The sequence below is a fragment of the Balaenoptera acutorostrata genome, chromosome 8 (assembly GCF_949987535.1).
Source record: "Balaenoptera acutorostrata chromosome 8, mBalAcu1.1, whole genome shotgun sequence".
NCBI classification, from domain to species: domain Eukaryota; kingdom Metazoa; phylum Chordata; class Mammalia; order Artiodactyla; family Balaenopteridae; genus Balaenoptera; species Balaenoptera acutorostrata.
The window spans coordinates 88,334,420-88,350,388 of NC_080071.1; the positions used below are offsets into that span (position 1 = coordinate 88,334,420).

Consider the following 15,969-nt stretch of genomic DNA (forward strand, 5'->3'; position numbering starts at 1 on the left):
CCAAAAATAAATAAATAAATAAATAAAATTTATTAAGGGAAAAAAAAAAGATTGAATCAGTAATCAAAAACCTCCTAACAAAAAAAAGCTGAGGACCAGATGGCTTTACTGATGTATTCTACCAAAAGAAGAATTAATACCAATCCTTCCCAAACTCTTCCAAAAAAAAGAAACAGAACAGGTGGAACACTTCCAAACTCATTTTATGAGGCCAGCATTACCTTGATATCAAAACCAGACAAGGACATTATAAGAAAAGAAAATTAAAGGCCAACATCCTTGATGAACATAAATGCAAAAATCCTCAAAGAAATATTAGCAAACCAAATTCAACAGTACATTGAAAGGATCATACACCATGATCAAGTGGGATTTCTGCAAGGGATGCAAAGATGGTTGAACATTCGCAAATCAATTGGTGTGATACAACCATGTTAACAGAATGAAGGAAGAAAATCATAACATCTCAACAGATGCAGAAAAAGCATTTGACATTCTTTCACGTTAAAAATTCTCAACAAACTGGATATAGAGGGAATGTACCTCAGTGCAATAAAGGCCATATATGAAAAGCCCATGGCTAGTATCATACTCAATGGTGAAAAGCTGAAAGCTTTTCCTCTGAGATCAGGAATAAGACAAGGATGTCCACTCTTGCCACTCATATGCAACACATTTGTGGAAGTGCTAGCCAGAGCAATTAGACAAGAAAATAAAATAAAAGGCATCCAGATTGGAAAGGACAAAGTGAAGTTGTCTCCATCTGCAGATTACATGATGACATTTAGAGAAAACTCTAAAGACTCCACCAAAAATCTGTTAAAACTAATAAATGAATTCAGTAAAGTTGTGGGATACAAAATCAATATATAAAAATCAGCTGCATTTTATATACCAACAGTAAATTATCAAAAAGAGAAATTAAGAAAACAATCCCATTTCCAACAGCATCAAAAAGAATAAAATACTTCAGACTAAATTTAACCAAGGAGGTAAAAGATCTGTATACTGAAAACTATAAGACACTGATGAAAGAAATTGAAGATTCAAATAAATGGAAAGATATTCCATCGTCATGGGTTGGGAGAACATTGTTAAAATGTCCATACTACCCAAAACAATCTACAAATTCAGTGCAATCCTTATCAAAATTTCAAAAGCATTTTTCAATTAGAAATAGAAAAAACAGTTCTAAAATTGGTATAGACCCACAAAAGACCTTGAATAGCCAAAGCAATCTTTTCTTAAGAAAGAGGGCTTCCCTGGTGGCGCAGTGGTTGAGAATCTGCCTGCTAATGCAGGGGACACGGGTTCGAGCCCTGGTCTGGGAAGATCCCACATGCCGCGGAGCAGCTGGGCCCGTGAGCCACAACTACTGAGCCTGCGCGTCTGGAGCCTGTGCCCCGCAACGGGAGGGGCCGCGATAGCGAAAGGCCCGCGCACCGCGATGAAGAGCGGTCCCCGCACCGCGATGAAGAGTGGCCCCCGCTTGCAGCAACTAGAGAAAGCCCTCGCACGAACCGGAGACCCAACACAGCCAAAAATAAATAAATTAAAAAAAAAAAAAAAAAGAATCACTACATTTAAAAAAAAAAAAAAAAAAGAAAGAACAAAGCTGATGGCATCATGCTCCCTCATTTCAAACTATACTATAAAGCTATAGTAATCAAAACAGTATAGTACCGGCATAAACACAGACACATACATCAATGGAACACAAGAGGCACTTCCCTGGTGGTCCAGTGGTTAGGACTCCTCACTTTCACTGCAGGGGGCATGGGTTTGATCCCTGGTCAGGGAACTAACATCCCGCATGCCACACAGAATGGCCAAAGAAAAAAAAAAAGAACAAAATAGAGAGCCCAGAAATAAACACATGCATATATCGTCAATTAATTTATGACACAGGAGCCAAGAACACACAATGGGGAAAAGAGTCTCTTCAATAAATGGTGCTGGGGGGAACTGGACAGTCTCATGCGAAAGAACGAAACTAGACCCCTATCTTACACCTTATGCAAAAATCAACTTAAAATACATTAAAAGATTTGAACGTTAAGACCTGAAATTGTAAAACTCCTAGAAGAAGACAGAGGAGTAAGCTCCTTGACATCAGCCTTGGCAATGATTTTCTGGATTTGACACCAAAAGCAAAAGCAATAAAAGCAAAAAGAAACAAGTGGGACTACATCAAAATAAAAAGGTTCTGCACAGAAACCATCAACAAAATTAAAAGGCCACCTATGAAGCAGCAGAAAGTATCTGCAAATCTAAGGGGTTAATATTTAAAGTATATAGAGAACTCATACAACTCAATAGCAAAAAGCAAACAATCTGATTTAAAAATGGCAGAGGACGTGAACAGACTTTTTTTTTTAAAGAAGACATACTTATGGCCAACAGGTACATGAAAAGGTACTCAACATCATTAATCATCAGGGAAATGCAAATCAAAACCACAATGAGGTATCATCTCACACCTGTTAGAATGCTTATCATCAAAAAGACAAGAGATAGCAAGTGTTTTTGAGGATGTGGAGGAAAGAGAACCCTTGTTCAGTGCTGGTGGGAATGTAAATTGGTTCAGCCACTATGGAAAAACAGTATGGAGGTTCCTCAAAAAATTAAAAATAGAACTACCATATGAGCCAGCAATCCCACTTCTGGGTACCTCACCAAAGGAAATGAAAACAGGATCTCAAAGAGATTATCTGCACCCCCATGTTCATTGCAGCATTATGCACAGTAGGCAAGATATGGAAAAACCTAGTGTCTGTTAACCAATGAATGGATAAAGATGTGGTGTACGTATGTACGTGTACACACACTCATACACACACAAAGCAATGTCATTCAGTCATAAGAAAGAAGGACATCCTGTTGTTTGAGACAACATGGATGGCCCCTGAGGGCATTATGCTAAGTGAGATAAGACAACTGCTGTATGGTATCACTTATACGTGGAATCTAAAAAAGCTGAACTAATAGAAACAGGGGCTAGAATGGTGGTTGCCAGGGACCGGGACTGGCTGGAAAGGGGAGATGCTGGTCACAGGGTGCACACTCCCAGTCATCAGCTATAATCAACATGCTGTACATGACATCCCCAGAGCGCATTCATCTTATGACACTGAATTATATATACTTGCAAGTTGCTAGTAAGAAAGTAGATCTTAAATGTTCTCACAAAAAGGAAATGGCGATTATATGATGTGATGGAGGTTGTTCGCTAATGCTATGGTGGTAATCATTCTGCAATATATGTCTGTCAAATCAATAGGTTGTACACCTTAAATTTATACAGTGTTATATGTCAATTATATCTCAATAAAGCTGGGGGGAAAAAACAATCAAAATTTTGTCCACAGTCTCTGGACCACAGTAAAAACAGATGAAACTACATTTATACTTAATATGAGAAACTGAAGTTGTCTCAGAGTTTAATTTATGATAAAAAGTATCATCCACATGACAAATGTGGAATGACCTAGAACGGGCTGTTGAGGAGTGTTCACTGAGAACCCTACCTGAGCTGCTGATAATGGGCTCGTAAGAGCCTGCCGGGGTGCTTACTTTCCACCGTCCAGGCTCTAAGGAAGGCGGGCGATGGGATGGAAAACTCCGAGAAGGAGGGCAAGGTCATGGCCTAGAAAAGAAACAGACATCTGAAAAAGCACTCTTAAAAATAGACTGCTTTAGGGAAAAAAAATGAAGCGCTACACAATGACATTTAAGGGAAAGAGTATCTTAAGTGATGATAATATCTACCAAAAACTCCACAGGAATATCGTTTAAATGAAATTAACCCTGAGTAATTTTTGTATTCCTCTCTACTGAAATCAGCCTGAAAGATAAGTGACTTTTCTGTTTTTAAATCTGAGCCAAAAGCTCCTTTTCAATGATTATGTTTTAGAAAATGAAACTTTAAAATTAATTTCTGTATGACTATGACTCAAGAGTGGCGGCCTCTCTACTAAAAGCAAGGACTCGTCTTCAACCTCCATCTGTGCTAATATAATTCAACAAAGGTTGCTCTGCCATGGAAATAACTTCTGATTTTGAAATATTTCAGAATCTCTGGATCCAAATGCTAGGCCCAAACCGCTGTACTAATTCTGCAGGGGTGGATAACTATTTATATACTTGGCTGTAGTATATAAAATGGCCAATATTCATCCGTTTTAAATCTAGAAACAGCAATTTTGTATCTTTTAATCTAATATAAGAAGAAAAGTCTCTTTCTACTTGTTCTTATTAGAATATGACCATTTGTTTTTTTTGAGGAAGGTATTTCAGATATTGAAGACACACAGAAGAAGTCAATCAATGACTGATATTCACCTTACATGCACCTACACTTTTTCCTTTAAGAGCAAGAAGGGATGTTGATTTTAATCCAACGAGAATAAGAGGCTTCTTAAGCATTTTGTGTTGTATTCAGCCCAGCCTTTCCATTTGAACAGAACACCCTGCCTGTGAGTATTAATGTCCAGGAAAACAATACAGTATCTAGTTTAACATCCTAACATAAAGCTGATATTCTGACCTCCTGGGCAATTGACGACACAGCTTTTACTAACAACATTTAACACATGAATCACAATGACACAAAAACAATGTAAATAAAGGAGTAAAGTGAATGCTTTACAAATGTTGCAACAAATGTTTCCCTAAAAAATCAAAATGAACATAAGCTGCAAGTCACTGAGGAGATTTCAAATGAAAGCACAGCATGCCTGTCAGAGAGGGGATAAATGAAAGCCACAGGCAACTGGTAGAAACAAACCCAGGGAGCTGTCTGAGCAATATGTGTGTGTGGCCTGTTGGGTACTCACCACTGAACATGGCATATAACACATGCCCTATCAGAACAGACTGTAATTGAGGGAAAAGGAAATAGAAGAATATATTAATATCTCACTGGAAGCAGCCAGATCACCACTAAGGTGTGCTGCAGGAGGAAGGCTGACCTGAGACTTCAGCTCCCCCAAGGTAGCATCTTCTGAGATTTCAACGTCTCCCAAGTAGCGGAGGGAAACTTCTGCATGCGCGTCACTGGGAGCATCTACAAAGGACAGAGCAAGATGTTTGACAGGAGCTTTGGACGTACTTAGTTCTTATTTCTGAAATACAGGCCACGTTTTGATACTGCAAACGGGTTTAGTACAATTCCATCCAGGCAACTCAGAATCTGAATTCCTTGAGTCAGCCCCTCAGGACTCAGGACTTCACAGGGAGGAAGCAGGGCCCAATAGGTGGGCAGCCAGGGAGCATGGTGTGGGCACAGCACCAGCTCTTCTCACTAGAATGGCTTTGGGGAATTTGACACTTGTGCTGTCTACCTGGAATGCGCTTTCCCACACCCTCTCCCTCCTCAAAGAGGACTCTGCTGGTTGGGTACTCCGCCCTGCTCTCATCTTTGATTTAACCTGCTTCTCTCTCGTAACACTTGTCGCAACTTGTTACTCTTTTGTCTGTTTTCTTATGTGTGTGTATACATGTGTTTTTTACATATATATATATATATATATATATATATATATTTTTTTTTTTTTTTTTTTTTTTTTTTTTTTTTACCTAATCTATCTCCCCTACAGAACATGATTTTCAAGAGAGAACAGGTCACCTATCTTGTTTGTCTCTCCAGTGCCAGGAATGGTGGGTGCCACACAATAAATGTCCAATAAGTGTTTATTGACTGAAAGAATTCTTGACAATAGGAAGGCCTGTCTACATTTGCTTTAAAAAGGGGAAAACAAAACGCTCTCTCATATAAAACTCTGGATATAAAAGTTGAGAACTAAATTTGAAATCAGTAATTTGACTCATTTTTGCTTTAGTTAAATGTCTTTGCTTACTGCTGGGCACACTGCTAATACATAATAGGAAATTAATTATAAGTAAATTAAGTTAAAAAGCTCTCTTCAGGAGCGGTTCTTCTTGTGTCTTAAGGATGCTGTAAGCTGGTACTACCTGAAAGACACTTTTAGGAAATTCTCAGAAATAAAAACATTTGCCATATGTTGTGATACAGAAGGACTACCAAAAAAATGAACTGTTTTCTTTACTTTCACGGAGAAACACACTGCTTTTTAAGTTGTAATTATTATTCTATCACAAAATCATTTTTAGAATTGTTTAACATGTCTAATATAACTCAAACAAAAAATAACTTAATGCCAATTTCACAGCTAATTCAACATGAAGTATTTTATTGCTGTTGTATAATACTAACTTCAAAAAGTAAGGAGATCATTTATGTTAGTTTCAGTACTGAATTTTAAAAGATAAAAAGAAATATAAGTATATAATACTTCAAGGCATTAAAAAAGCTAAATAATTAAGCATGATAAAAGGAAAAAAATATAAAAACTTGGTCCTACTAAAAATATATTCTCTTTATCTACAGGTACAAAGGAGATTAACTTGTATCTTCTTATAATGAAGTGGAAACCCACTTTTTACAATGGCAATTCAAACTCCCTGCCTTTGCTCATCATGACGTGTGTGCTGAATTCTGCCTGTGGAGAAGAAACTTAGACAGAGTGAAATAATATGTTTATACCCTGTCTGTGAGTCTTCTCAGAAGTCAGTAAGTTGGAACGCCCTTGAAGGAGCTCCTGGGTGGCGGCAGCAGAAAGAACAGGAGCTGCGTGGGGTCCGGACTCCAGCCCTGCCTCTCCGCCCCTTGGGGCTGCAGTGAAGTCACTGGAAGTGACTGAAGCTTCAATGTCTTAGTCTGTTACAGTAACTGGGGCTGCTATTCCTATTGCCATGAGGCGCTTAAGAGGTGATATTATATAACAATTCCTTGAAAAAATGTAATATATTGCTATAATAATGATAATAAAAATAACAGATGGCAAATGAAAGGTAAAGCCAAAAAAAAAGATGGTATTTTATAGAGGTTACAAACGACTGTATAAAAATAGTATGGTATTATTATTATACTATGAATTATGGAATAGATTTTGATTTTCAACCTTATATTTAAAACATACATATTTCAGTTGCCTCTCAGCAGAAGCAATCGTTTTACTTTTCTTTATGACACACTGGCTGCTGTAGTTCCGCTGCGCTCTCACCTTGGATGGAATCAGCTCTCCAGACGCCGCCCTGAGAAAAGGTACAGTCTGTCTGGTCCTGATGACTCTTCCAGCAATGCAAGGGACCCCGTGGCTGGTACCACCAGATGGGCACCTTCAGGAAACCCTGAGGAATGGAGATTTCCAACTGCTGTGATGCACACAGATTAAGTCAACTTCTACTTCCACAGAAAGAAACTTTTTTTTTTTTTGGCCATGCCAAGCATCTTGTGGGATCTTAGTTCCCTGACCAGGGATAGAACCTGTGCCCTCGGCAGTGAAAGCAAGAAGTCCTAACCACTGGACCACCAGGGAATTCCCAGAAAGAAACATCTTGATACAGAAAATGTTCCTGAATTTATTTTTCCTTAAGATGTATGTATTAACTGTCATGTATTATACTTGTTTACTGTTTTTACAATCAAAGTTTAAAATCATAAAAATCAGTCTTTAGGATGACTGGGACCAATGTTCTATATCTTCTTTTTTTAAATTTCGTTGCACTGGGTCTTAGTTGTGGCTCGCTGGCTCCTTAGTTGCGGCTCCAGGGCTCCTTAGTTGTGGCATGTGAACTCTTAGTTGCAGCATGCATGTGGGATCTAGTTCCCTGCCCAGGGATCAAACCCGGACCCCCTGCACTGGGAGCGCGGAGTCTTATCCAATGTGCCACCAGGGAAGTCCCTGTTCTATATCTTAGTAGCTACAGTAAGTGAAAAGTATAAACAAACTAACAAAACATTTGACAGAACAAACTATATAAATGTTTTCAGGCATTGTAAGAGCACCATAGCACAATGCACCAGTTACATGCAGTTTTTATTTATAAAAGTTTCTAAAGGAACTTTATAGAGATCCAACAACCTATTGATCTAAGGTGCATTCCTGTATACCAACTACATGAAATAAACTCATCTCCTTAAACACATTCTGTAATTTCAGTTTTACTAATTTAACTGGTTCTTCCCCACCCCTTTTTTGAGTGGGTAAAGAACTTGAATAGATTTACTAAATGAAAGGTCAGTTGCTATTACAGTGCTCAATTTCCAACAACAGAAGATGAGAATGTGAAAAAAAAACATGTATTTTAAATATGTATTTCAAGAAATGCATATTAAAATGAGAATATTTTTCTGTTTATCACATTGGTGAAGATTAATAAATACTCAACTTCCATGCAGTAAATAAATGTAAATCAGAGCAAAAAACTCCATTTTTTTTCACCTGTCAAAAACCAGAAAGTCTAATAATATTCTACGTTGGTGAAACTGTGAGTAAAGCTGAACTCCTGTCAATTGGTTCCAGGAGTGTAAGCTGCTGCAAAGTTTCTGGACGGTAAGTGGGTGCTGCCAAAATTTACAGTGCCCCAGCCCTCTGACCCAGCCATTCCACGGTCAGGAGTTCCCGTCTGATACACTAGCACGTGCACGCAGAGACAGTCACTCTACGTCGTTTATGGTAGCAAAAACCATGGAACACTCTCAGGGTCCCTCTTTAGAAGTGTGGTTGTATTACGGTAGGCCATAACTTTTGACAAAGCAATTTCAATTCTAGGAATATCCTGTAGATACATATGGGCAAAATGGCAAATAAACGATATTTTTGGCAGTGTTATTTGTATCAACAAAAGACTGGATACAACCTAAATATTCTTTGAAAAGAGATTGGTTAAAAAATAAATCATGGTACCTCTATATACATCAAATAGAATGAGATAACTTTATGGCTACTGATATGGCATATATATGGGGGTAATGAAAAAAGCTAGGTGCAGAATAGGGTGTCAAGCTTATAATCATTTGTGTAAATAAAAATATGTATATACATATGAATGTGTACATATATGTTATGTATATACACATACATACATGTGTGTGTGCATTAAAAAGCACGTGCCTCTGGAAGGATACAGAGGAAGCTGGCTGCCTGTGGCGGGAGGACCCCAAGTGGCTGGGGGACAGGGGGGATGGGGGATACTTTTCCTGGCCCAGCTTTTTATACACTTTGAATTTTGTATCATGAATATTATCAATTCAAAAATTAACTTTAAAGAGCATGGTATAAAATACAACAGAATTCTATGAAGTCATGATAAAAACTAAGGTAGGTCTGTATGTGCTGATGTGAGATCCTCAAGATATATTAAATGAATAAAAACAAACAAAAAACAAAAGGTATAAAACAGTGCATAGAATATGACCCCCTTTATGTAAACTTTGAAAAGGATACGCACATATTTACATTCAGCATACAAACAGGCATAATTTTTTTCTTGGACGGATACACAAGGAAAAATAAGTTTATTGTGGTTCTTTCTGGAGAGAAAGATATGGGAGAAACTTCTGTTTATCATTTTATAGCCTTCTACACTGTCAGAGTTTTCTAATTATAAGCAAATGATTATCTGAATGCTGGAATTCTGGGTCATTTTCATCTTTACATGTGTCCACATTAAAAACAAAAACAAAAACAAAAACAAAAACAAACTAATAAGTAATGGCTTTTCCAAGTGGTAATACACAGTGTCTATGGAAAAGCAGTGGTGTGAGCCCTCTCACAGACCCACATTAGGACTGTAAACTTGGTACGACTCTTTGGGAAAACAATTTGGCTTGTTAATTCCATCTTTAGAATTGTCTTAAGAAGGATTTATATTTATTACTATTTATAAGAACAAAAAATTTAAAATAAGCTAAAATCTGAATAACAGGGATATAGGTGAATAAAACTGTGGTAAGTCATATATTGGATATAATGATTGTTTCTGGATTTTATGGTCAGGTTAAAAAATAAAATATAAAAAGTAGGAAATAAAACTGTACATACAATTTGATTTTATAGGAAGAAAATATATAAAGATGTAAAATATGGTAGCTGTCTGATTGGTAGGATTTTGGGTAAGTACTCTATTCTCTTTATGATTGTATTTCCCCATTTTCACACAATGAGAACATATCATCCTTGCAATCATAAAATAGTAACTGTTATTTACAAAATGTCTGTTCAGGAGCAAAATCTTACCAGAGGAGGAAGTTTTCCTTCAATTAAAAGCAAAGTGTCTCCGGAACAGAGCATAAGCTCTTTCAGTGCTGCATCCTGGGAAAACAGAAAGTGAAAGTCTTTTTTGTCACTTATGACTTCTGAAAGGAACAAAGAGACCATTATATCTTTTTTTAAAAACCCTATGCCTCTATTACCCTTTCAAGAAATAAGTAAATGAATAACAAAGCAGATATTGAAGAGATGGAAATAAGCTAAAGCCATAAAAAAGTATATCATTATGTATTAAAACTGTATAATTATGAACTGTAAAAGATTAAAGAAGGGAGATGGATAAGAAATGACAGATTAATTTACAGAAGATAAAATTTTAGTTAAGCCTAAAAGATGGGCTGGATTTGGGAAAGCCAGAGGAAACAAGAAGGAATTTCTCAAGGAAAGAAGAACACGGCGAAGTCAAGGTTAAGTCAAGAGTCAGCATGACTTGTTCTGGGGAAGAGCTAAGAGACTAGATTAATTAGAATGGGAGGTATCCGCTGGAGAGTAACGGGAAAGAAAACTGGATTGGAAAGGTGGTCACAGGTCAAAGGGATGTGGAACAGAAAAAAAGGAGTTTTCAGTTGCTTTAAAAAAGCCACTCAAGATTTCTGCGAAGGGAGTTTTTAAAGATCAATCTAAGCTGCCACACCTGTGACATACTGAAGTGGGGAACACATGGGCTCAGGGAAGCCAGTTATAGTAGCTTAGGTAAGAGGCAAAAAAACACAAAAAAACAAAAAACAGGGCTTGAACCAGGAGGCCGGCAGTGGGAATGGTCAAGAAGGAGTGGAAAAACTGATTGAAGGCTGAGACCAAATATGACGGATGTAAGGTAAGTAGCGTAAGCCACACTTCAGGCTGAAAAAGATCAGGATGGGAAAGTCAAGCAGCAAATCTGGGAAGCGGAGCCAGTTCTGAGGGTAATGAGTTTGCTTTTAGATGAATTGTTTGATACTGATTTGGGAATTAATAAGAGGAGAAAATAAGGAAACCATTTGACTAGATATACTCTTTTGACATCCAAACTGTATGTCCTGAAGATTCTTTGAGGTTCACTTTTTACTCTAGGCAGTCAAATTCCTGGCCAGGACTCAAGAGGCGCCTCTCTGTATTATCCCCGACTGTTACACAGCAAGGACTGTTCCCCGGAAGGCCCTGCTTTAGATCAACCTCTGTTGATGTTCAATGCCAGTGTCTCACTGAACAGAAAGCAGGCGGATAAAGATGGGGGGAAAGGGGAGTGAGCACAATTGTCTAAGCTTTCTCACAGAGCTTTATTCTGGGTCTACTTCTAAGGCCATGGATTTGGACTGTAAGGTCTGATGCTGCTTGGAGCAACAATAAGATGATTAACCAACATGAAAAGATGCTCACATCACTAATTATCAGAGAAATGCAAATCAAAACTGCAGTGAGGTATCACCTCACACAAGTCAGAATGGCCATCATCAAAAAGTCTATAAGTAATAAATACTAGAGGGACTTCCCTGGTGGCACGGTGGTTAAGAATCTGCCTGCCAATGCAGGGGACACAGGTTCAATCCCTGGTCTGGGAAGATCCTACATGCCGCGGAGCAACTAAGCCCATGCGCCACAACTACTGAGCCTGCGCTCTAGAGCCCGCGAGCCACAACTACTGAGCCCGCGTCCGACAACTACTGAAGCCCACGTGCCTCAAGCCTGTGCTCCACAACAAGAGAAGCCACTGCAATGAGAAGGCTGCACACCGCAATGAAGAGCAGCCCCCGCTCACCGCAACTAGAGAAAGCCCGTGCATCAATGAAGACCCAGTGCAGCCAAAAATAAATAAATAAATTTATTTTAAAAAATAAAAAATAATAAATGCTGGAGAGGGTGTGGAGAAAAGGGAACCCTCTTGCACTGTTGGTGGGAATGTAGATTGGTACAGCCACTATGGAGAACACTATGGAGGTTCCTTAAAAAACTAAAAATAGAGCTACCACATGATCCAGTGGTCCCACTCCTGGGCATATATCCGGAGAAAACGCTAATTTGAAAACATACATGCACCGCAATGTTCACAGTGGCATGATTTACAACAGCCAAGACATGGAAACAACCTAAATGCCCACTGACAGATGAATAAAGAAGATGTGGTACATATATACAGTGGAATATTACTCAGCCATTAAAAAAAAGAAATAATGCCATTTCCAGTAACACAGATGGACCTAGAGATTGTCATACTAAGTGAAGTAAGTCAAAGAAAGACAAATATCATATGATATCACTTACACGTGGAATCTAAAAAAATGATACAAATGAACTTATTTACAAAACAGAAATAGACTCACAGACATAGAAAACAAACTTATGGTTACCAAAGGGGAAAGGGGGGGAGGGATAAATTAGGAGTTTGGGATTAACATAGACACACTACTATATATAAAATAGAGATAACCAATAAGGACCTACTGTACAGCACAGGAAACTATACTCAAAATCTTATAATAATCTATAATGGAAAAGAATCTAAAATAGAATATATATACTTAACTGAATCTCTGTGCTGTACACCTGAAACTAACACAACATTGTAAATCAACTACACTTCAATAAAAATTTTTTAAAAGAAGAAGAAAAAAGAAGATTAACCAGATTCCAACCATCCTGTGATAACACTGCTCCTAAGTCTACCCTAAGAGTCTGGGCTGGATTTAGAGATGCAGTTTGAATCAGAGGCTAAGTGACTGGTTGGGAACATGAATTCTGCCATCATTAACTCACAGAGAAACTCTCAGATTAAAATATTCAGGTTTCAAACTTCAGAGTGTATCTTCAAATCCTCTCACTGGTTCAAATGTCTTTTGTTCTCTGTAGTCCTCTGCCTGTTAATGAAGAACTACTACTAGAGACATATTCTCTTACCAAAAGAGGATTCAATACAGATGTTAGATATGTTCCCACTTAGCTGAAACTTTCCCTCTGACTCTATGAAAAAACTTCAGTAAGGAAAAAGTAGACCCACACCTGGATTTGTATATCCTAAAAAAAAAGTAAAGCTTTCTCTAGAATTTATTCACATGAGTAGGGTGGTATCCTTATGAAAATACAAAATAAACACAATTACTTTACAAACGAAATGTACAGAAATAATCTTACTTCTTCACGTAAGGCCTCCCCAGCTTCATAGCACCAATCCATTTTTCGTAAATGCCATGCGTCTCCTATGAAGGAATCAAAATCAGATGAAAAAGAATTCAGAACAATATGTTTCAAGAGTTTGTCAGGAATGACCCTTCTGGATAAATGAGTATCAAATGGGATATGATCTAATAAGTATTAACTAATTTTTAAAGTAAATTATCTCTTCCAGGGCCTGAAAAAAATTAAGTCGTTGCCCCAACTTGGTTAATTTTCTCTCTATTCCACCAAGAACTGTATACTTGCAAATAAAAATAAGACTTGGTACTAGTACGCAACATCTACCTACACCTTTATTATTTACAAGTACACACGCGCATCACACGTTAAGCATAGACAGATGTACATATATAAGCACAGAATCCCTCCTAAAATCACGAAGTTGAGTTTTATTTCACTGTCTTAGACGAAAATACACGCTAGCATCGCTCAGCAACTGATAAAATGTACAGCAAACCTGTCCTATCCAATCAGCAGCGATCTAATGAAAGTGTGTCCTTGTGGCACAGTGCTTCAATGTAGTTGGTACAAATGAACACTTATGAAGGTTAATCAGTTTTTCAGCATGCTTGCTACACACTCACGACATGGGGAAAGAATTTTTTTCGGGGAGAGGGAACTAAGCAAAAGTTGAAAATCCTGATGGTTAAAAAACGAGCAATGTTTTATAACAGTCAACTCCCCCACCCAGCGAAAGAAGCTACAGACGACGGAAGAAACATAGACCTCACATTTATCCCGCACAGGCCACAGGTTTGGAATCCCAATACTGTTCTTTGTAGACCTTCTTTTGTCATCGGTTCTAGTTTTAAATGCAGTAAGATTTATATCGATATTTAACTTAACCTAAGTTTGTTTAAAAAAAACCCCAGTAAGTTAAGAGTTAACACCATTACTTCTTAGCACAGCATGGTAGAAAGAAATCAGAGTTCTGAAATCAGAGCCACTTAGCTACTTGCTCTGTAACACTGGGTAAGTCGTTTAACCATTTTCAGCATCTGTAAAGTGGGAACGGGGGATGATCCCTGCATGGGAGGACTACTGTCGAGATGACCTGAGGCACCGCACAGAAACTCCTAGAAGTTGAGCAAGTGAATGTCCCTGCCAGATAACGGAGCCCCACGCTCCACTCTGGTGGAGAGAATGGCAAGCACTCACTCTAACGAAAGCAGTGTGATGTCTCCTCAAGCTCGCTCCCGTGGTCCCACCTGGGTAGCCACTTCAGGACACCCTGGGTTTATTTTTTCATTCATATTACATTCCCTAATCTATACACAGAAATACTGGCATGAAACACAATGCATTGAAATTCTGAATCTGTGAGGTTAAAAAAAGAAATTCAGCAAAAGATCTAGGAAATTCCAGAGGGTCTAAATCTTAACTGTATCTCTTTTGTACCTTTGTTGTTTCCTATCTAGGCTCTCTTTCCTTAGAAGCAGGCTAACCTACAACTAGTTTTCTTTTAGCCTGCAAACAAGAACCAGGAGAATTATGTACGTATAGAAATGTAAAGCGTAACTGACAACCCCGGAGGAAAAAAAGTTTGAAAAGTTTTCATTAGGCTTATAGAAAATTTATTATAAGTAAAGGATGTGGATAAACTTATGTATCATCATGTTCTGTAACTTACCTGATAGGCCAGATTTCTCCAGCATTACCTTTAAACACTGTAAGAAAAAAAAACTATGTTCATTAGCTGTTCTATACCTGAGTTACAGTATTGTGAGAAACACCCTTTTTTGACCCTGGGCCTATCTGAGTCTGATTATACTTAGTAATTGTCAAATAGATAAAGAGACACACCGCGCAGCGATTAAGCGAGCGCTCCTTAAGGGCGGGGAGGCGCCAGCTCAGCAGGGAAAACCAGTTCCCGGTGTTGGCAACCAGGCCTATCCAAGAGTTCATCCACTTCCACGACTGTGGTATGATTCCCTCCTTATGAGGACTAACAGTGTATTTTTGACCAGATGTGATTAATTAGGCTGATTTCACGGAACTCTGACTCCTACAGAAGGAGATTAGCTTTTATTTACCATCTACGAAACAACTGGTCATACATCCACTCATGAGGGAAGAGCTATGCATGCTGTGAGCTCGTGGCACAATTCAACGAACGAGACACGATTAACAGGCGTTTAAACAAAACAAAAATAGTCATAAAAAACTCCCAACTTCTTGAGGGGAAAAACATTCTTAAATAAATTTAGGGCGAAGGAGTATGTAAAATTTCATCTATACTATAATAGAGCAGAAGGGAGTAGTACAAAGGATGATCACTGCTGCCCTGCTTGCATTAGGAGAAAAATGGTAAACAATCCAGACATCCCTGGATTAACAGGGGAACATTTAAATAAACTATGAGAGGTCTTAAAACAATTAAAAGGATAAAAGAGATTTATATTTACTGGTCTTAAAAGATCTTTAAAATATTTTAAGTGAAACAAAGTTCTGGGATCCCATTTATGATTTAAAAAAAAACCATGCAAGTCAAGCTCTTATTTCTACACGTACATACATACCCACACATTGGTACACACACAGCAAAGGTACGGAAGGATACACTCTACTGATGTGGATGAGATTATACCGTCCAATGACAACAGTGACTTCCGGGGAAGGGACAAGAATAGGGTGGTGACCAAGGGGGATTTTTAGTCCCCCCAAAGTTTAAAAAATAAGACTA

The 15,969-nt window shown here is 38.1% G+C and overlaps 1 protein-coding gene across 7 annotated transcripts in view; it reads right to left on the reverse strand.

The window, feature by feature from the left end:
- USP40 (ubiquitin specific peptidase 40) overlaps positions 1 to 15,969 on the reverse strand; it is a 94,333-nt gene that overhangs the window by 10,671 nt on the left and 67,693 nt on the right. For all 7 annotated transcript variants that reach the window (XM_057551756.1, XM_057551755.1, XM_057551754.1 and 4 more), the window contains 6 exons: positions 14,917 to 14,953; positions 13,245 to 13,309; positions 10,104 to 10,178; positions 7,086 to 7,212; positions 4,971 to 5,065; positions 3,528 to 3,646 (listed from right to left, as the gene is read on the reverse strand). In XM_057551756.1, the coding sequence (XP_057407739.1) occupies positions 3,528 to 3,646; positions 4,971 to 5,065; positions 7,086 to 7,212; positions 10,104 to 10,178; positions 13,245 to 13,309; positions 14,917 to 14,953 (518 nt within the window). The remainder of the gene's footprint in view (positions 1 to 3,527; positions 3,647 to 4,970; positions 5,066 to 7,085; positions 7,213 to 10,103; positions 10,179 to 13,244; positions 13,310 to 14,916; positions 14,954 to 15,969) is intronic.